The sequence below is a fragment of the Gastrolobium bilobum genome, unplaced genomic scaffold, assembly GCF_033153095.1.
Source record: "Gastrolobium bilobum isolate Gb01-03AN ecotype WA unplaced genomic scaffold, APGP_CSIRO_Gbil_v1 utg36469, whole genome shotgun sequence".
Classification (NCBI taxonomy): Eukaryota; Viridiplantae; Streptophyta; class Magnoliopsida; order Fabales; family Fabaceae; genus Gastrolobium; species Gastrolobium bilobum.
This window is the reverse complement of record NW_026899484.1, coordinates 14,739-37,059: the sequence shown is the minus strand read 5'-3', so window position 1 is coordinate 37,059 and position 22,321 is coordinate 14,739. Positions and strand designations below refer to the sequence as shown.

General features: G+C 32.7%; 2 protein-coding genes across 3 annotated transcripts; both read left to right on the top strand.

The window, feature by feature from the left end:
• Nucleotides 1-5,855: 5,855 nt before the first annotated feature.
• On the top strand, nucleotides 5,856-15,825 carry LOC133290614 (uncharacterized). 2 transcript variants are annotated; one of them, XM_061488727.1, is made up of 13 exons: nucleotides 5,856-6,224; nucleotides 7,265-7,439; nucleotides 7,576-7,659; nucleotides 9,289-9,530; nucleotides 10,031-10,253; nucleotides 10,542-10,706; nucleotides 10,788-10,919; nucleotides 11,163-11,276; nucleotides 12,134-12,181; nucleotides 14,375-14,453; nucleotides 14,702-14,704; nucleotides 15,063-15,119; nucleotides 15,423-15,825. In XM_061488727.1, the coding sequence occupies exons 1-13, from the start codon at nucleotides 6,037-6,039 to the stop codon at nucleotides 15,479-15,481; spliced, it is 1,569 nt and encodes a 522-aa protein (XP_061344711.1). In that variant the 5' UTR covers nucleotides 5,856-6,036; the 3' UTR covers nucleotides 15,482-15,825. The 2 variants fall into 2 exon arrangements, with proteins under 2 accessions (XP_061344711.1, XP_061344710.1); XM_061488726.1 differs by lacking the exon at nucleotides 14,702-14,704.
• Nucleotides 15,826-17,463: 1,638 nt separating this feature from the next.
• On the top strand, nucleotides 17,464-20,825 carry LOC133290622 (cold-regulated protein 27-like). The gene is made up of 5 exons (XM_061488738.1): nucleotides 17,464-17,565; nucleotides 18,974-19,150; nucleotides 19,701-19,989; nucleotides 20,357-20,466; nucleotides 20,568-20,825. The coding sequence occupies exons 1-5, from the start codon at nucleotides 17,548-17,550 to the stop codon at nucleotides 20,631-20,633; spliced, it is 660 nt and encodes a 219-aa protein (XP_061344722.1). The 5' UTR covers nucleotides 17,464-17,547; the 3' UTR covers nucleotides 20,634-20,825.
• Nucleotides 20,826-22,321: the final 1,496 nt, after the last annotated feature.

The window sequence follows — 22,321 nt, the reverse complement described above, 5'->3', positions numbered from 1 at the left end:
TCCAACTCTAAAACTCTCAAGGCTCACACTCCTCCTTCCAAGACAGCAGCAAAAAGAGTTCCAAAAAGAGACCTTTCTGCCTCAAGGTAACTACTTTCCACTTACAAGAAGGATCAAAAGGAAGAAGAATACATAAAAAGGGGTTCTTTGCTAACTCCCACGAAGAAAGGTGAGATCTTCCTAGGGAATGGAGAAAAGGGTGGTCTCAGATTTTTGGGAAGAGCTACGTAGGTTTCTGAATCAAATAGGGTGAATGTTTAAGTTAACTTATATAAGGTTACTCTACTTATTCATCAGTATTAGTTTTAATAGCTCAGCTAATCATTTTATTACCAAACTTAATATTCTGAACCTAGCCCTTTTTTTAAGAATTATTATGTTTTTATTATAATTTTCACAGCACTTTGCCGGTACGCGCTTTATACACTCTCAGTATTAGTTTTGACATCAATTCTCATTATTATGACTTCAAACTTGATATTCCAGTCCTAGATATCATTCTAGGAATATATACATATTTTTCATAATTTTTCAGGATACTTCATCGGTATACATTTATACCGTGAAGCAGACCCAGTATTTGCACTTTTCGTCAGAAAAGCGACTTTCAACGTTATAAAACCCTTACATTATTTATTTAAGTCCTCTCATAATTATTCCAAGTTAATTATGGAATTATTTCTTAAACTCATAATTAGTTCAATTAAATTCCTAATTTAACGGTGCGAGTTCTTACAGCGGGCAGAGTTATTTTGGCCAAGTCAATGTTGTCTGCTATACCAATATTTCATATGCAAAATAGTCTTCTCCCAGTAAGCATTTGTGATGATAATTCGTATGTGATGATAAACTAATACATTATTAAATACTCTTTTCACACAAACTATTTTTTTTAAATATTTTAAATTTTGAATTAAAATAAAACATTTTTCATTCATCTGTGTTTTTAAATTTTATATCTCGTATAATTATTTTTCGTTTTCCATCTTATCATTATTAGCATTGGAAACTCCCATCCCAATTTTATTCATCGAATTGGCAACTCATTATTAACATCAGCAATTACACAGTAAATGAAATTCCTAGTGGGTATATTAATTACTGTTATTTTCATTAACTGTCAAAAGACTCCTCATAATATAATTACTTTGTGTTTTGAAAACGTCTATAGTGACCTTTGAAATTTTTCATGCAATCAGAATTAGAATAGGTATTCCTTGAAATTTCCAATGCATTCAGGTTTACAATAGAAATTCCAAACGATATCCCATATGATGCATTACTTGAATCATATTTTTGGTTGCATGTGTTTTATTTAATATGTATTTTTGTTTTATATCTTATTTGAAACTAAACAATGAAATTTCAAATTTTAACTTAAATATTACAGAAGTAGAGCTTGAGAAGATGAAAATATAAAGAAACAAAAATAATAAACAAACAGAAGTTTTAGGTTATTTGCACAATTTCAAAAGTTATTTTCCTTTATTATGAGATGTTTTTAGAATTTCAATAGTTTATTCACATTTAAAGCATATTAATTTTTGTTTATAAAAAAAAAGCATATTAATTTTTTGAAAGTTTTACCGAAATAAGTTTTGAATATTACTTAATTTCGCTGGAGAAAAAAAGAAAATAAAAACGATATACAAAGGATACATCATAAAAGTCATACAGAAAATGAAGAAAAATAATTATTTTTTTGGATGTATAAAGGATATTAGTAATTATGTTCGGTGGAGAAAAAATAAAAAAGAAAAAGAAAAAGAAAGAATATATAATAATATACCCTTTTTGTTATTATGAAGCCACAATTTCATGATACATATACAATAAAAGAAAAAAGAAAAGAAAATGGAAAGATGCAAAATCGAAAAACCAAAAGAGGGTAACCCATATCTTTATCTTTCACCTAATATACTCACAAATCGTTCTTCTTCTTCTTAACCCTAATTTCATTGATGATGTTGGTTTCATAGTAGACTGTTTGCTTTCACTGTTATAAAGCCTTGATCTTTTCCTTTTTCACCATTATGCATTTTTCACGTTTTTCTTACTGAAACCCCTAAAACATAAGCATAAAATGAGAAAGAACTATAAAAAATACCCCTGAAATCTTTTTTCTACATTTCGAGGAGATTGATTATTTGCAAAGAAAGTTTGTACTTGATCTACATACCGCTCCCACAAAATACACTCATTTCATAGTGGTTGTAAGAAATCATCGTATATACTAAAAAATTTACTTATTTTATAATATATCATGCCTAAAGATACTTTTTCAGAATAATATCAACTCAATTGTGCAATATATTTATTTTATAATATTCAAAAAATGAAAAGAATTATGGAGAAAATACTTGTAGAAGAAAAACAAATAGAGAAGAATGTCATATCTTCATCTAAGGAAGTACAGAAGTATATATCTTAGTGATTCCAAATTATCCTGTTGGCTTTGCTCTACAACAGAGCTGCCCAAAAAAAAATATTACATGTTCATCTAATAGAAGAACAACTTGAGAAGATGAAGAAGATAAACAGATAGAGAAGAAATATGTGCACCTGATTACCAACTGAAAAGACTCAGTAACACATATTCTATTTATACACGAAATAATTTTATTTTTTTTACAAAATATTTTTGTTATTTAAAGGTTATAAGAAAATATGAAATGATGGATTTTCCATTTTCAAGTAACATTGGTAATGCGTTTTGCACCTCCCAACAGAACAATTAAAAACCTTACAATTCCAATGTAAAAATGATAGTCGGAGATTAATTTGATGTTTACCACTAACACTTTAATTTCAAAATTTAATTTACCTAAAACTTAATTTTTAGTTATTTATTTATTTTTTAAATTGGCATGCAAGTGTGAACACACAGTGTGAACATACAGTGTGAACACAAAGCTGAAATTGAAGGAGAGATTGACACGTTAGTTTTTTTGGTTATCCTTCAAGATAATAATGGATAGGAAAAACTTTGGTAAAACTCCTTAAGGTTTTGCTTTACAATAAAAAAATTTCCCATAAGTTTTTTTTTTAATCAGTAATATGATGTCCCCATGATGGAAAATACACCTACCTCTATATTAAAATTTCATGTAGATGAAGATGGAGTTTAGGAATGCTTTTGTCTCTAAAATATTACTTTTGATTAAACACCCTATACTAGGCTATGTAGCACCGATACGACACGCGACACGTGACACGACGCGACACGACACTCCGACACGTCAATCCTAAAAAATTATGGATTTCGACACGTTGGGACACGTTTTAATATTAAATAATATTTTTAATTTATATAGTGTATATTTCATTTAATATTTAATAATTTAACAAAAAAATGAAACTAAATTAATAATACCCATCAACACGTTATAAAGATGGAAGCTTTAATAAAAAAAATAAGAACTGGGATGAAAGAGATATAATATCAGATAGAGAGATCAAATCATATTAGAGAGAGATCAGAGAGAAGAAGATACAACAAGAGCGTGATAGGAATTGACAACAATGATGCTGAGATGATCTCTTATCTACTTAAGGGGAAAAAAGGCAAAAGATAAAATTGATATGATCAGGTGGAAGCTTTATTAATATATTTTAACTTTAAAAAAAAAAATTAAAAAAAATTTTAAATTTTTTTTATGAAAATGCCATTTGACCGTGCCGGACACAGTCAAATTCGCGTGTCGGAATGGTCAACGTGTCGGAAAAAGTCAACCGCGTGTCCGACACCGTGTCGGACCCGACTCTTCCTGTTTTTACAAGTGTCCGTGCTTCCTTGATACTAGGAACATTACTGTTTAAAGAAAATTTAGAGATATTTTTAGTACTTGTTTGGAAAAAAAATTTAACTTATATTCTTCTTATAAGCACAAATAATTTTATAAAAGCTCTGATCATAAAAAGAATTTTTTCAATAATAGATAAAAAGATAAAAATTCTCATGAAACTCTTGAAGGTTAAACAGAAGACAATGACCTTTTCAAAATGAAATAGTATGTCAGGTCAATTCATAAGAGTAACAAGATGGAAAAGTAGCTAAACAATAAAAAAATGGTTGAAGAATTAAAGAAGGGAAATCATTATCTCCTTCTACATGAGATAAGAACTTTTTTCTACACAAATTCGTTTTCCGTGCCAATTAATTTTTCTTTTCTTTTTTAATTTAAAATATGGGACCCACATTTAACTTATCTCTACTTTTTTTCTCTCCTACTATCCTACAAGATAAGAAAATATGCAGCCGTTAAAGAATTGTATCCGGACCATTTATCAAGTAAAGGATGCCTGAGTCACACTTGGCATCGTATTGTGCTGCAATAGCAAAACCGTCCATCTAAAAGAGTACAGCAACAAACATAAAATAATCCATATAAAATCAAAATAAACCATCGTTGCACAAGGAGTCAAGGACTAGAAAAACGCAAGACTTACTTTGCTATTAACTTATTATTATATTAGCATATTTATCCGTGGGTTAAACAATTCTTATGTTGGCATTCAATTAACGGTGAGCTTCATATTTTTTTTTAAAAAAAAAATTAAGGAAATATTACTCTCCTTTCACATAAGATATTTTCTCTCATGTTCTCTCACTTTGATTTTTGTACCCCATATTTTTCTTTTTTTTCTTTTTTTCTTGTAATGATAGGACCCACTTATTTTCTCTCTACAACATAAGATAACTATCTTATGTTAAATGAGTTTAATAAAACCTAAAAAATTAACATACAAATCGAATACTTATAACATAAGAAAACATTTCTCACATATAAGAAGTGTTTTTTTTGTTACAGAATAATATAAAATTATTAAAAAATTCTTTACCTAATACCTTAAAATTTTGAATTGAAATAGTTCTTTATATGGTATCAGAGCTTCAGCGACCATAAAGTTACAAGTTCGATCTTCACCGCTCACATTTATGAAATTAAATAAATATAAGATAAAACCCAAAAATAAAATAAAATTGAACTTATACAATATTTATGTTTCAAATCTAAAGAATTTTTATATAAAAAAATATATTAGAGAATAATATAAAATTATTAAAAAAATCTTCCCTTAACTTCTTGAGATTTTAAATTGAAAGAATTTTTTACATTTTTCATTATTTTATATCATAAAAATAAAGCCACGTTACAATTTTTTTGATGGTACAAGCCAATTGACATTAATAGTGTCCATAGGGAGGGGAGAGGATCTGGACCCCAAAACTCTACGTCCCCACCCCATTAGTCTCGTGCAATGAATGCGTGATTTCCACGCATAATAATCAGAACGTGGCTCTATAACTTCTTCTCCTATTCCATATGGATCTCCGCCGACAATAGCGTCATTTGTATATCTCTCTCTCCCCTCACAAGTCAGAACCAGATATAATGATGGATGCTGCTGAATGCTCCAAAGATTCCACCACTTCATGTGAGGAAAACGATGCGCGATCCCACTCAATTCATTTCCCAACAAAATTTAACATCTTCGCTTAATTCATTGACCCGGCACCGAATTTGTGATCAAAGAATATTTAATAATGTATTAGTTTATTATTTAATAAATAAACTTCATTAAATGACATCATTAAATTTTCTTTTATTAGTACGTTACGGTAATAAGAAAATCTTAAATAAAAAAGGATATAAAAAACACGAGAGTCATTGAAAAAGACAAAATTGGAGTTTTCCAATTTCTATAATATAATTTTATTTTTTTTTCCCCGAAGGAACTAAAAAGGAAAAAGGAAGAAGTAGAGAAGAGACAAGTCAGAATTACAGATAAGACACACAGCCTTGCTACAGCTTTAAAGCATTTGCCAAGTAGTTCCTCCCACTCACAAATCACAACAACAACAATAACAATAACAGCGCTAGAAAGCGCTGTTATCATCTATCTACCAGATACTATTGCTTGCGCTTGCACCTACACCTGCACCTGCACCTTCACCTTCTTCTGCTGGTTCCGTCATTTTCAGTTTTCACAGTTTGATTAACGCAGTCGCAGATCTCGTGATCGGCGATTGAAATGGACGGTTACGATGGAACGGTGAGGCTTGGAGCCATTAACTTGAAGCATGATCGCAGTGATTTTGACTCTGGACCCGATGTATCTGTTTCATCTCCGGTTACGAGACAGAAGGCCGCTGCGGCTAAGCAATTCATCGAGAATCATTACAAGAATTATCTCCAAGGATTGCAGGATCGCAAAGACAGGTAAACCTTAACCTACACCTACCTCTTCATATTTCACTCTTTTATTTTATTTTATTTTGCATTTAATACTTCCACTTCGTGTTTCTGCATTTATTTTTTGCATTTAATCCTTCCTCTCGCTTTTATTATTTGTTCTTCCTCTGCCTCTATATCTCTTTCCATTTTATTTCATTTTTTAATTTTCTTCTCCAACAACGTGTTATAATTCTGTGTGAATTGAAACTCTTTGTTTTTCTCTAATCTAATGCTCTTTTTGACAACGTTTACATGACATTATTCTGTAGTACCACAAAGCAGAAAATTCATTACGACTATATATATAAATTCGTATAGAGTATCATGTGAGAAAGTGAGAGCTAGTAATCTCAATATTAGCTCCTCTCATCTTTCACGCTATTACTGAATACATTCACTATATATATATATACATATATATGTGTGTGTGTAATGTCATACTCATATCGTTTAACAACTTTTCTCATTGAGTAGATTAAGTCTACCAAACGGTTATAGCTCAGTTGGCGTATGAGAGCTAAGCAGACGGGGGTGAGAGGAATTTCCCCAGTACCACTTTTGGGAGGGGTTTAAAGCCTTAATCCTGGACCCACCTCGAATCGGATTAGTTGCGAAGCAACGAACCGATTGGAATATTTCAAAAAAAAAAGTCTACAAAATTTAAACTAATTGATGCTTCATTGCATAACATTTTAACGTTTAATATAGTTTTTAAAATGTAAGTAAATGTAAGACTATAAGATTAAATACTTATAAATGTCAAATTTAATCTAAAATTTGTTGATCATTAAGATAATATCATGTGGTTCAATGGTTAGATTTCTTAAATTCATATTATACAAAATGTTATTAAATGATGTAAGTTTACAAGACTAACTTCTAAGTGGATTCCCTCTCATATATATATATATATATATATATATATATATATATATATATATATATATATATATATATATATATATATATATATATATATATATGAGTGTGTGTGTTACTTTAAATTTCTTGTTGTTCTGTTTCAGACGCAGAGCGCTTCAAAGGAAAGTGCAAGAATCTCAAATATCAGCTGAAGAGCAGGAGGAAATGATGAGGAATTTGGAGCGCCGAGAAACTGCGTACATGAGGCTTCAGAGACGTAAAATTGGAATTGATGACTTTGAGCAATTAACAGTAATTGGTAAAGGTGCTTTTGGTGAGGTACACAAACATAATCAAGATAATGTATTAATGTTACATCACAAACCTTTGGATTCCTTCTAATGTAGTGTCTTCTTGTTATGAACTTAATACGTTTATGCATCACTATAGTTCTTAACTTTGTTAGATAATGTAGGTGAGGTTATGTCGTGCTAAAAGTACAGGAGAGATTTTTGCCATGAAGAAATTGAAGAAGTTAGAGATGCTTAACCGCGGACAGGTACCAGCTGTCAAACTTAGCACATAATACTTTAGTGCATCAATCTTCATAGTCGCACCATTTATTGCTGAAAAGAAGCAAAATTCACAATTCATTAATGTTTTCACTAATTGATTTCATTAATACTTCCCTAATTATACCGACAGATGTTATGATGGTTTGGTTCGTGTCATATATATGGTAAAATTTGAATTTAACACCCAATATTAATTGATCTATCTGGAATGCTGTAACGCCCGACCACTTGCAGGATCAATGACTGTTCCCATAAATCAATACGAGACTTTTCAGCGTGATTTGTCCTCATTCACCCACTTCCTGAGAAACTTCCCAAGAGTTCACCCATCCCAGAATTGTTTCAAGTCAAATACGCTTAATTATGGAGTACTGAAAAGGAGATGAATCTTGTTAGTATAGGTAGTACCTATTAATTCCTTTAACTATCCTCGACTATACAGTCCCACTCCTGCACAGCCTCTGGATCCCTCTCGTTTAGGTGTTGATTCGATTCATTCATGTATACCTCCCACTGGAAGCCTGTTAATAGCCGCTTCTTGTTCGTGCCTTATCTCTTTTGCACCGGATATTACTCTCCTCCCTCATCAACGCCCGGGATGTTACATATGCCTATGCTAATTTGCATCTTATCAACATGTAATTGTAATTTAGCTGCTGTAATATGAATGCATTTATTTTGTGCAGTTTTCTTAACAAATAAAATGTTTAGTTGGTAAGCTAAGTTATTTCAATTTCCAATTTCCAATATCCAGCTGATAACAGTTCATCACACTGTAATGTGTTGAAATTCAACTTTATGTCTGAAATTCAGTCCAGTAGAAAACAAAATGCTTGTCAGTATTCTGAACTGAAATAAGGGTTAAGAGAGGATATATCCCAGTAAGGGTGAAGTTTGTCAATATCCAGAGAATCCTAGAAGCTCAAGTATGAGGGACTAGAGCTCAAATGGAGGTTCTGGTATTCGAATGTCAGACCAAAGCTGAGAATGGGTAAGGTGTGGTGAAAAGAGCATGGTTCTGGCGATATTTCAGCAGTGTGACGGTAACATATGTATGTGAGCATGGAGAGGCTCTTCGTGAGTGTGATAGGGTTATGTATATGAGGGAGAAGATTCCCTTGGTGTGTAATGCATGGTGCCACCATTAGCCACATAAGGTGTGAGTCAATCAGAGCCCTCATGTGCAAAGGATATGCTATGCTTGGGGTGTGAGGGATAATCGGGTGTAAAAGAGAACTTTGTCCTGTGGTGATGGTGATGGATTGGGCCCCACGTGGGCCTCATGTGCCAATCCAGAACATCTGTGACTTATTTTTATAACCATCTTGTTTGCCTTTGTTGAGAAGGCACTGTACAATGGCAAGAACTTGCTTCTTCCTAATACCTTCCCACTGTTTCCAGCAGTTCTGTTGTCTCACAATTTTATTTAATTATTGTGGAGCTGATGCCATATGTACTTTGACATTGGATAAAAATGGAATAAAATCATTCATTATATAGGAGCTTAGGGTTCAATTGATGTTACAGACTAAAAATTTCAATGCAAGTAGACAATTCTGACTTTGGAATTCATTTTATGCTTCTTTTTACATCATGATTTCATTCTAATTTAGGTTGAACATGTTCGATCTGAGAGGAACTTGCTGGCAGAGGTTGATAGTAGATGCATAGTAAAACTCCATTATTCATTCCAAGATTCGGATTTCCTATATCTCATCATGGAATATTTACCTGGTGGTGACATTATGACATTGTTAATGAGAGAAGATACTCTTTCTGAAGATGTTGCTCGCTTCTACATTGCTGAAAGCATTCTTGCTATCCATTCAATACATCAATACAACTATGTGCATAGGTATAGCTATTGTCTAACTTTTCAGTTTTTGTTCTATTCGTTGGCACAGCCACTGTATACATATGAGGCTATGAGTTGTGGGCAGAGAACACCTGCTCTGATATCATCAAAAAACAGTATTCTTACATGCATGTGGCTTACCATAGTTACCAAGGAATTCTGATGATGGGTAGAGCGTATATAACTTATATTTAGCTTGTCAGATTGTAAAGGAATATATTTATGCATAATCTCTTCAGTTGTTGTCCACTTCTATGCTGTTGTGAAATGATTTATATAAAATTATGGTACGATGAATTGGTCTTTCAATAACGTTAAAGAGAATCCTTAGATATCAAAATAAATTCACTTAAGGTATCGAGAATTCCCCGAACCTCCCTAAGATTATAGTGTAACATGTTGCTGGATAAAGATTTCGAAATCTCTTGTGAGTAAATCAATCTTCTCAAGTGAAATAAGTTGAGTTATACTCAGTCCAAGGTATTCTGCTTGTATTGTAGGGACATAAAACCAGATAACCTGATACTGGATAAAAATGGCCATTTGAAGCTTTCAGACTTCGGCTTATGCAAGCCTCTTGATGATAAGTATTCAACAATTTTATTGGAAAATGAAGATTTTACCAGTGAAGAATCATCCAGTGAAACTGATGGATATTGTCCCTCCCCTTGGTTGATGCCAAAGGAGCAATTACAACAGTGGAAACGTAATCGCCGTGCATTGGTATGCCATTCTCCCCAATTTCAAGTTCTTCCGTGTGTGTTGTAACAAACAAAAAATCAAAGTAAATAAGTAATGATAAGTGTGTTTTGATTAGCTAATTTTGTGTTCAAAACATCTTATAATCAAAAAAAATTAGAGACAGCTTGTTTTTAAAAAAAGCGAATAATCGAATCCAAACATGCTCTAAATTATATTCAAAATCTATTATGTTACTGCTGTCTAAATTAAGTGGTAATTTGTTGGATATATAAAGTCTGTTAACTGTTACTAACTTTTACACTCCGTCAGGCATATTCAACTGTTGGAACCCTTGATTATATGGCTCCTGAAGTTTTGCTCAAGAAGGGCTATGGAATAGAATGTGATTGGTGGTCTCTTGGGGCGATCATGTATGAGATGCTTATTGGATATCCTCCATTTTTTTCTGATGAGCCGAGGACTGCCTGCCGCAAGGTATTACGATTGATTGAATTTTATATTCTCTTCATATCTTCTATTTATTCATAACAACCTGGTATTTCTGTATTGTGTCAGATTGTTAGCTGGAAAACATGCCTGAAATTCCCTGAAGAACCCAAGATATCAGCTGAAGCTAAGGATCTGATCTGTCGCTTACTATGTGATGTTGACACAAGACTAGGAACTAGAGGAGTAGAAGAAATAAAGGTAACAACTCTCATAGGTATAGCCTAATTACTATGATAATTCATTAAAATACTAGAGTAAACTATATTCCTTATTTGGTTTTCCTTGTCCCAAGCTATTTATTGTAAGCTCATTAAAAAGTGGATGATTCCTCAAAAGACAAGCAATTTAGAAAGTTGCCTGTTAATGTTATGCCGTGAGAAGATTTCAGATATTATTAGTCTGCGTAAGTGCACTGTCAACATATTAGTATTGATTTTTCAGGCTCATCCATGGTTCAAGTGTATTCAGTGGGACATGCTTTATGAATTGGAAGCTGCATATAAACCTATGGTCACTGGAGACTTGGACACGCAAAACTTTGAGAAGTTTCCTGATGTAAGCACATATTACAGAAAAAATTATGCATTGAAATTGAGTGAAATTTGTGTATGCAATAATTTCTAGCAAACTCAAAAACCATGTAATTACGGAAATTGAAGAATGTAAATGAAATGTTGGTAAGTATATACAAGGTAGTATTCTAAGAGGTTTAGTAATATGTGCTCTCTCAACTTCTCTTCCTATCTTCATCACAATGCAAATTATTCTCTCTTTTTTATAGTACATAAATTATTCTTTCTGCTACTGTTTATTTGTGGTCCGCATATGGGCTCTTGCATGGATAATTCAAAGGCTGACTCTACCTTGTACTGAACCTGAAATTCAACTTTTTATTTTGAAGAATATGTGTACAAGGACCAAACTTCCAACCATTGGGTCATAGAAGCTCTATTACTATGTCAAGGATCAACTTTCCTAAAAGTTTAAGTTGTTAGGTTAGGTGGAGGCTTATAAATGGTTTATTATCTAATAAGCATGCTTACCTAACCATCTCTTGGTATCTATAAATAGTTTAGTATTAATACAAATAGGTTGCAACAACAGTTGTAAACAAATTCTTTAAAATGGTGTTGTCAGAATTGGTAAGTTTTCAAAGTGACAGTAAATGCTAGCTATACAAGATTATTTATTTATATCGAGAACTATTTCATCAATCTTTTAGTTGTTGATTTTGGTTTTTCAAAGAGTGTTATTTGGTCTTTGCCTTTCATATTTGCTATCATTTGCAGACAATGAGTCAATGACACAATATTTTTCCAAAACTGTAGCTTCTTGACCACGGATGGTGATTATGTCTCCTGTTTTTCATACTTTCTAAGCACATCTGAACTTGTGATTTCAATCCATGGCAGGTAGACGGCCCACCATCCATAACGGCAACTGTGGGACCTTGGCGGAAGGTAATTTTTGTTTTCGAGCTTTTAATTTATCAAAATCGTGAGTAAGAGCTTGCATGCTGGTCTTGTTCATTGCATTTGTATGTATGTGGTGTGTGGGCATATTGCATACATGAAAAAATAACTTTCTTTTGGTTGATCCTTAACTTCGACTGATTTTTATGTTTTCTTTTTCTTTTTAAATATCTCTGCCTGCTGTTGTATTTAATGATATTCATACAATTGTGCTCTGCATTTTAGGTTGAGATTAGCGGCATATATTCATTATATGTTATTTTGATGAACAGTACAGTATATTCTGCTGGATGAGGTCTAGTCAAAGCAGTTTGTCCTTGTTACAGTTATAGAAAACTACAGTCCTCTATCTGTGTTAATTTTTTTAGTTTGTTGTTGATGGCCTACTCAGTGGGTCAGTTAGTTAGTTGTTGTAGAATATTCCGTGAGTAGGATAAAAGGTGAGTGTGTGTAGGGGGGCATGCATGAATTCAATATTGACTTATGGGAAAATTAGAGATTTTTGGAAGTTGAGATTTCTAAGTTTATTTTCTGCATTTTATCTTGTAAGGAGCTTGACTCCATTTATGTTATTTGCAAATTCAGATTTATAAAAGTATGTTCCATCAATAAAAGAAAAAAAATTAATTACAGAATTTTATGGAGATGAATATGAAATTAAAGCTTGAGGATAGTTGTTCGGGCTTGAATAACATTTTTAAGCACATCAAATTCAAGAAGCTGATATGTTGAATGAAGCTGTGAAGGGGTTGAGAGGTCGTGCGTTTCACTAGTACAAACTTTGGAGTGACAGAAGAAGAAGACCAAGAAAAAGAAGAAGGAGAAAATATCAAAGAGAAGAAAAATGTTAGGGAACAATTTGGTCCTTCGATTGGGAAGATTGGATGTGTGTCTGGTGGGTATGGGGCTAAACCATGCACCCAAGCTGCATTAGCAAATTGGGCTGCAACCAATAATGATATAAGGCCCACTTTCGAAAATACAGCAGGGAGAAATGGGCTGGAAATACTGCAACGAAATGTGATCCAAATAGGAAGACAAGGACATAATTTAAATGAAAGGAGCCCAGTCGAGCCCAATTCAGTAAATGAGAGAAATGGGACAAATAACACCGAGACCATAACGGGAACGGAGGCCACAGGGGTGCGGAATTCAGGCGATACACGCTAGAAGTGCTCAACGATAAACAACGGCGGAATTTGTGCCTTAAGTGCGATGCACCAGACTCTCCTGATCACGTATGCCAAGACCCACACATCCACGTAATGCTGTTGGGAGCAAGAGCCCCAAATCTGTTGGAAGGAGAACTTTTGGGCATAGCCATTAGCAATGGAGAAGTAGTGGCTCTTCGATTAAGTGTGTATAGCACTGTGGGACTGACATCAAGTCATTCATTGAAGTTTTGGGGAGAGATATAAGGTAGGAAGGTAATGGTACTTCTCGACTTGCCAATTGCTCAAGAAATAATAATGGGCCAAGTGAAGAGCAAGCTGCATGGGCCAGAATTAGGGGACAAAGACCTCCTTCCACCGCTGCAACAAATATCCTCTGTTTTGTGGCTGGAAATGCGGCAGAAAACAGAGCATGAAGAGGGGGGGGGGGGGGGTTATTCCTTGTTTTATGGCCAAAAATGTTACAGGAAATACCACAATAGAGGAGCAAGGAGGTGCAACAAATTGCAAGGGAGTAGTGGGCACAAGCATAACTGAGTCTCTATGCTTCAAACAATGGGACCTGGGTGGAAGCTCTCTCACAATATTTGTCCTCTTCCTTCACCTCGAGGACAAGGTGAATTTTGGAGGGGAGTATTGATGGGTCTAGTTAGTGGTTAGTTAGTAAGTTGTTCTAGAATATTCTGTGAGTAGGATAAAAGGTGAGTGTGTGTAGGGGGGCATGCATGAATTCGAAAATTGGGGATCTTGGGAGTTGAGATTTGTAAGTTTATTTTCTGTATTTTATCTTGTAAGGAGCTTGGCTCCATTTGTGTTATTTGCAATTTCAGATTTATAAAAGTAGGTTCCATCAATTGTCAAGTTTATTCCTCTTGAAACTCTCCTGTAGGTCTTTTATGTGTGGCACTTCTGCTGTTGTGTTTGAACTTTTTCAGCTTCCTTGATAATTTACTATTTGTTTGAAATTGCAATGTTATGATATTTGTTTTCGTTCTTGACACTCTTGCAGATGTTGACATCCAAAGACACCAATTTCATAGGATATACTTATAAGAAGTCAGACATCCTTAAATCGCTTGAAAATTCAGGTATGCAACTTCTGTTGCTTGATTCTTTTTTAGCACAACACATAATTGTCATATTAGATTGTAATTTTGGATTTATGTTGGTCCGTTTGGTGATTTCCTGGATTTAAATTTATATGAAGTAAGAAAGCTGGTATATGCAGAAACCCTTGATCAAAAATAATTTTGCTAACAAAACTTAGGAGATTGAGATAAGAGGCACTGGATCTTAGGAGAAAAAGCACAACGAATCAGCTTGATTAAAAAAATAGGGGGTGGGGTGGCGCTGGTCAATTGCTTGTTTGTTTGGGATCTTTTGCGGCATCTGTATAGGCCAGAGAGCAACATAAACTATTAGATGAAGATTTAAAAAAGATGGCATCTAATTGACCCTTAAAATAAAATCAGCGGAAATGAATTTGCAACGAAATTGGTTCAGGCAAAGAAATATGTTTTCCTATCTAGAATATAAACACCTGGAGCTAGTGGGAGTTTAAGAGATAAAATGAAAAGATGATCCTCCACTTGTAGGCGTGTCCAAGAATGCAACAAATACTTTCTGACTAAAAAAACTGCCATTTGTTGCTTTAAATTTTAGCATTCTTCTGCAGATTTTAACATAATATTTCGCAGATGCTGATGTCAGAGTAAATGGATCATCAAATACCCCTTCCTTGATTTCCTTGTTAGGTATGACAAGCTATACGTAATGCGCAGATGCTCACTAGTAACTTAATGCATGCACATATGCACTATCTTTCTTCTGGTGCTCTTATAGATGGAGTAAATAATTTACATAATGTAGCAAAATTTCTTAATCCCTTGTGGAGGAGAAATATTCTTTTACAAATAATAATTGCTGCAAAAGCACTTATTTTCTGTAGGCTTTTTTCTTCCAATTTAGACCAGTATAGGCTGATGGGCATATTCTGGTAAAGAAGGTTCAACTCGGCGAATTTACAGCTGATATTTTAACATGCCGTGGTTATGCAGGTCGGATTGATTTGCAAGATACTTCCATTTCAGAAAGTGAGCAGAAGCCAGAAACTTGAATCAAAACTTCCTTCTTGTGCTTTTACTGGATCCTGTATTGTATTAGTTTTACGCTTGGCATTTGAAGATTGAAGATGACTAGTGTTATCAAGCATATTCATAATTCAATACAGGCAACCCTTGATTAAGGTCATGGATCATGGTGGACTTAATACTACGAGGCTCAGTTCTACTGCTTTCTGCGCTCTCAATCGATGATTCTATCCTTGACAGGAAGTCAAACCTGTGCTGTTCATATACAGTTCCATTTCCGTCTCATAAAAATCCAGTTATTTATGCAGTGTTTAGCAACGAAATTTTTTTGGCTGTCATATATAGATATATACATTGTATTCAGATATTTTGATGGAAATTTTGCAAACTAATTCTTTTTTTCGAATATACGTGGTCACATCTTACTAATATATGGTCCAGGGGGAAAAATTCAATGACTGGCCTGCTTATTCGCATCAAACAGTACTTTACACTTAAATCACCTTTCTTCTTCGGAATGTACCTTCGAATATTAAAAAAGAAAAAGAAAAAAAGGCTAAACATTACGTTAATTCTTAAACAAAACGTGAAGAGAATCAGTGTCTAGGGATGGAATTGATGCAGATGCTATAGCACGATGCTCTACATGTTGAATGGTAGGATTTTCTCTTGAACTTTGCCAGGATATTTTCATTTTGATTTTAGCTCTCAGCAAAGAGCCACGAATACCATTCGTCATATGTCTATGTCCCGGTCGTTGTTAAATCAGGCAAACGGATTTTGTGATTGTCGTCGTGGTTCATACAGCTTCCATCACAGTCATACGGTTCTCTTTACAGCTACATTATCCTGGTCTCTTTCTCTTTTTTTTTTTTTTTTCTCTTGTCCTGTTTTAATCTCTGATAAATGCCATCAAGGAATTCAAATGGTTCGGCTTAAGATGAAATTATGCACCACTCAACTCGATTATCATTCTATTATCTGTGCTTAACTCCAAATAATGTTCATTCATTCACATTATATGAATGCATATCTAAATGCATAAAAACCCAAATGGATCAGTTTAAATTGTACTTAAATACATAAACACTTTTTGAAAAGCTTGATATATTCTTTAACCTTTGGATCATCATACAAGAACCGAACTTACCTAAGTATAACTTCAGCCAGAGGGAAGCATTAAAAAAAATAAAAAAAATAAAATAACCTTATCCCCTTTTTCTTTGGTAAACACCTTATCCCCTTTTAAAGGGAACTGGATTCTCAAATAATATCTCTCAAGAGTAAGTCGTAACTTGATTAGAATTTTATATGTTTATTTTTCTTTTATATAACTTTTTGTATTAGATTTTTTTTATATGTTCATTTTAGTCGTAACTTGATGTTCAAAAAAAAAAAAAAAAAAATGAGAATTTTTTTTTTATCATTTTAAAGGATATAATTTTTTATCATTTTAGATTCTAACCGTTGATTTTCGTCAAATGGTTAAAATTTATTGGGCAAATTTATTAATTAATTAATAATTCACAATAAAATCTAATAAATCCTAATAATTGATTGACGAAATTTAACAATTAAAATCTAAAATGACATAAAATTATATCTGTAAGAAAGAATAAATGTTTTTCCCGTTAAAAATTCATAGGAGAATAACCGGTTTTCTTTTTCAAGCTATTTCATTCTTAAAATCAAGTTTCTAGATGTAAAGTGCAAAAATAAAATATCAAGAGCAGCCGTGAACCCAAGCCACTTAAAATTAAATAAAAATTATAAGATAAACAATGCGAGGAATGAGGATAACAGATATTTTTGGATGCCCCGATGAAAATATCTACCCGCGGCGACTTAGACCGTGACGTGGCTCTGGGATGGTCCCACGACACGTGTAAAGCGTAGACAACTGTATTCTCTTTTTTGTTCCCTAACACCGCCCTTTTAATCTCTTCTTTCACCTCCTAATACATTCTTCATTTCTCATCATTCCATTCTTCCATTGCACATGAAGAAGAACAATTTCAGAGTAGTAAGAGAAGAAACTCGGACGAGTCAACCCACCTTTCACAACGAGTCGAGCGAGTTCATTTTATCACCCATGGAGAAGCAGATGCAGGTACCTTTGCTTTCTTTAAAATGCTTCTTCTCTGTTCTTCATCGTTAATTCGATTTCAAACGCTGCTATCAATTCCTTTGTTTACCTGTTGTATGAATTTTTTCATATAATTTTTTGTGATTTCATCTGAGGGAGAAACAAGCTATACTATACAGATTATTATTATTTTAAATTAAAGTGAATTATTCATGCTTTTGTTTGATTCAAAATGAAGAATATTCCATTTATATGTTATATTTTATTTTTTTTGGTATATAAGCATAACGATTATTTAACTCTCTGATGGAGATTATGTAATGTTCGCTACCAGAACGTTCTTAATAATTTTATTATTTGGATTTGTGTAGAAAATTTATTTATATTTCATTTCTATTATATGATGAATTTTATAGTTTAAAATATGTTCGATTACCTAATAATACTGACATTTACATTTAATTGTGTAGTTAATTCTTATGTAACTTTTAGCTATTAAATCAGTTTTCAAGCGGTTTCTTTCATTTTTGAATGATTTTTAATTAGGAAATAAAAACTCTACGGAAATTTTCGAATACTGGTATAAGAAATGAAGTATATGCATTGTTCGTCATGATTACATCCTCTTCTGCATTTTTTTATTTTTTGGATTTCCTTTAAATTAATTTTTTTTTTTGTATAGAAATTACTTTTTTTTTTGTAAAATGCTTTAAATTACTTTAATGACATGCTTGGACATTTTTAAATTTTATTGACGGTATGGGCCCGTGATAACAAATAATTGCAGAAACAATGTTATTGTACACAATTTATAGATCCTCATATAGTGTTTATTGTTAGAAGTTTAAAATTTAGCATTTCCAAATAAAGAAAAAAAAATAAAGGTTTGAAATATAGTGTATGCTAATTTTGGGTTTATACTCAACTACTATATTTTTATATTTGTGCGCTTTTTAAATTAGGTTAGGAGAGATAGAAAGTGCGACCTAAGGAGTTAGGTAAGGGGGAGAGAGAGAGAGTATGACCAAAGGAGTAAAGATTTTTCTTGCACGGAGCAATTTCCTGTTATTAGTTTGGACATTTCAAGGGGTGGGGGGGATGATTCATATTACACAAAAAAAAGTTGGCACATATTAATGAAATTTATTAAATTTTAAACAATTAATTATTTATTATCATATTATTTTTAATAATTAAGATAAATATAACAAATAATAATATATCAAAGGTATGAATGTGTCAATGTACAATTTATTTTAGGAGGCGAGCGTGGATCTTGGCTTTTCCTTTTAAAAAGATCTTGGCTTTTGTTTTCCTTCAATTTTTTTAAAAAGATATGTGGATATTTTTAATAAAAAAAATGTGATTTTATAATCCATTAATGTTTACTTGACTTTATTATTAATTTTCACATATTTTTATCATGCTATAGCAGGGGATTAGGGCGACGGAATCCACAACGACAGCAGAGTGGACAAACGAGAAACACAGCATGTATATCAAGTCTATAGAAGCATCTTTTGTTAATCAGTTATATGATTCCAAGCAAATGAGGGCTTCATTTTCCCCTAAAGGAACTTCCAACGACCCTGCTACCACTTCTGGCCAGGTTTTCCTTTTAAAATTGTTCTACACATTCCAAAAATTTGACTCTTTTTCTAATAAAAAAAACCAACTATCTTTTTGGTGTTTGGTTGTTAGTATACTTGTTTTTCTTTTTAATAGCATGAAATATCTAGCCTAATACTTAAATATGTGTAAGTCTCTAAATATTTGTGCCGTAGTAATAAAGAGGAGAGTGAAAGAGAAGAGTAACTAACCCCATTGTTTGAAAATATTATAAGAGTGGAAGGAAAAGTGAAATAAGGTTCTCCTCACCCTTCAGAGTTCTAAAATCCTTTCTATTGAATTGGGTGATAAGTGGGGAGTCATCATTTATTGCAAGTCAATTATTGTTTTTATTTTTTATACCTAAAACTCATAAAAATGAAGGAAAGTGATACTTCCATTTCATTCAATTTCCTTGTGTTAAAAAATCTCCTAGAATCCTAACTCTTAAAATTGATATTCCAAATTATTTATATGTGGAGTTAGTATTATAGTTGTACATTAAAAAATAACTCACATAAAACCACGCTTTTTTTTTTATGCAATAACAGTTCAAGGTCCTTCGTTGTGGCTGTTGGCAAAAGATAAGTTTTGAGAGAGAAAATCCGCAAATGAGTAGGATTAACCAGTGCCATGATTTAACAGCAAATCCATGGATTCGGCACTACAGATCTTCAAACAAACAGCGAAGTGTAGTAGCTCCATCCCTTCAAGAAAGTGTTACTACTACTAGTCAAGTTGTTGAGCTAGGCCAAAGGAAGGGAATTACCTCTGGATCAGAACATCTTCATTTGTGTGAATCTCATGTCCATCATCAAGATATGCTTTGTAGCGATACAGGTGAGCCAAAATTTTCTACTACTTATGCTTCGAATGTCATCTTTTAAAATTGCCTTTCCTATATGTGTTTTCCTGCATAGCTGCTGACTTCAAATATATGTTATGACCAAATGTGACAACCAAAAGTTAGTTGGTGAGTGGTGACCCTTCTAGCAATAGTGTACTTTCTTGCATTCTTAAATATTTTGAGTTAAAACTAAGGTTCTTCCTTAAATTTTGATTATTCGGGTGTTGTACTGTGAAGATTTTCAGCCTACATGTGCATAAATCAGCCATAATACAATGATTCTACTCTATGATTTATGAATGCCACATACAATAATTCGCTCTGTCAAACTATTTTAATTTGAGTATCTGGGTCTTGCAGAGATGTCAGATCAGAATTTTGTTGATGAAGTGGAAGTTGAAGAGGAAAACAACAGAAGCAACGTGAAACGACATAAATCTTTGATAAGTGATGCAAAAGGCAATGATCAGGTAATATTTTATTTTACATTATAATTTTGGTTGTTTTGGATCTCAGAATTTCTTGTACACGCTTGACACTGAGTGATGGCCATTTCAAAATGATGTTTCAGATGGTCCCTATCAGCAAACCTTCTTCCATTGGAGATGCAACCAAGAATTGTGTTTATGCTGTTTAGAAATTGAGGGGTTATCAGAAATTGAATCCGCTGTAACTTTTCTGAATGGCATGTTCTTAGGCAACAAAGCAGCGGGAGAGTTGGTGGAAATTGCAAATACTAATTGTTAGAATTGATTTGTAGCCTGAATTTTAAGATAAAATGCTTTTTATGTGTAGTCATGGTTTGGGTTTTGTAGAGTGATTGGTCTGAAACATGAAAAAAATAAAAATAAAAATAAAAAAATACTATCTGGCAGTTGTTGTTTTGCTTCTGTTGATGATGTTTGTATCTACATAAGCTTCTGTGTTTTTTATGATTTATGATTGCAACTAATTCGAGTCATTTTCCGGTTTCTATAGCCTTGATTGTGAAAGAAAATAGTCATTGGGTTTTCTACTGAACCATTTCAACTGCGAATGCTTATTGCAACTCGCAATCAAAACACCATATTGTTCTCGAAATTTGAATAACCTTGGCTTGGGTGAACTGTTCACATATATATAATGCGCTGGCAGACAATTACAATATCATGTTATAAGAAATATTGTATAAATTTCTTAATCTCAACGTTAATGTTGATGTCTTATTTTATACTAATTAAAAAAGTAAATTAGTATTTACAAAAAAAAAAAAAAAAAAAAAAAAGTAAATTAGTAAATTTCGAACAAATTGTTTGAATACCACCTTGAAAGCAATATGAAGGGATAAAATGTATATTTATAATTAAATATTCTCATATTATTTAATAATAACTTTCATCTTTAATGATGAAGGTATAACCAGCGGTGAAAATATATCAGGCTTATCGGGAACGACGGGAAGGGGGTGATGGGATTCTTTTTAGCAAAAAGACTAAGCTTAAAGAAAATAAAATAAAATAATTGCAGGAGGTAAATCTATGTCTTTCTATTGAAATTATCCAACTTAAATAGCATTTACAAACAGCAGTTATAACTGCAGGGAATAGAACGTGGTTATAAAGTAACTGACTACATAAAATTTAATCTAAAAAATAGGAAATGGGACGTTAATGTAGTGAAGACCGTTTCTCTAGCCATTATTGCTGCCCACGTCATGCACATAATCAGACAAGTAGGATGGTGTCTTTCGTGTACGAGGTTCCACTGAAGTTGTTGGGCTCGTATAAGGGGTCTACGTAGTGGTGTGCAAAAAAAATTGGTTCACTTGTTCTGTCCTTGATCCGATCTTGACCCGATCCATAAATATTCATATTTTTTGAACAGGTTAAAATACTGACCCATTTTTATTTGGGTCAGTTTTAGACATGACTCGTTTTAATATTGACCCACTGACCCAAAACTTGACCCACACTCATTATATGAAAAAAAAAATCACAATTACATTAAAAGAAAAGTTTTAACGTAAAACAATTACGTCAAATTTTTTTATGGAAAATATTTTCATACAAATTTTCGCAAAAATTTTTAACGAAAAATATTTTCATCAAAATTTGTGACTAAAAACATATCGGAAAAAACATTTAATGGAATATTTTTTTTGTCAAAATTTTTTACGGAATAAAAATTTCGTCAAAATATTTCACAAAAAAATATATTCATAAAAACTTTCGACGAAACACATTTTCATCGAAATTCTTTGACGGAAAAAAATTTCATCAAAATTCTTTACAGATTTCAAATTTCGGCGAAAATTTTCGACGGAAACATTTTCGTTAAACTTTTTGA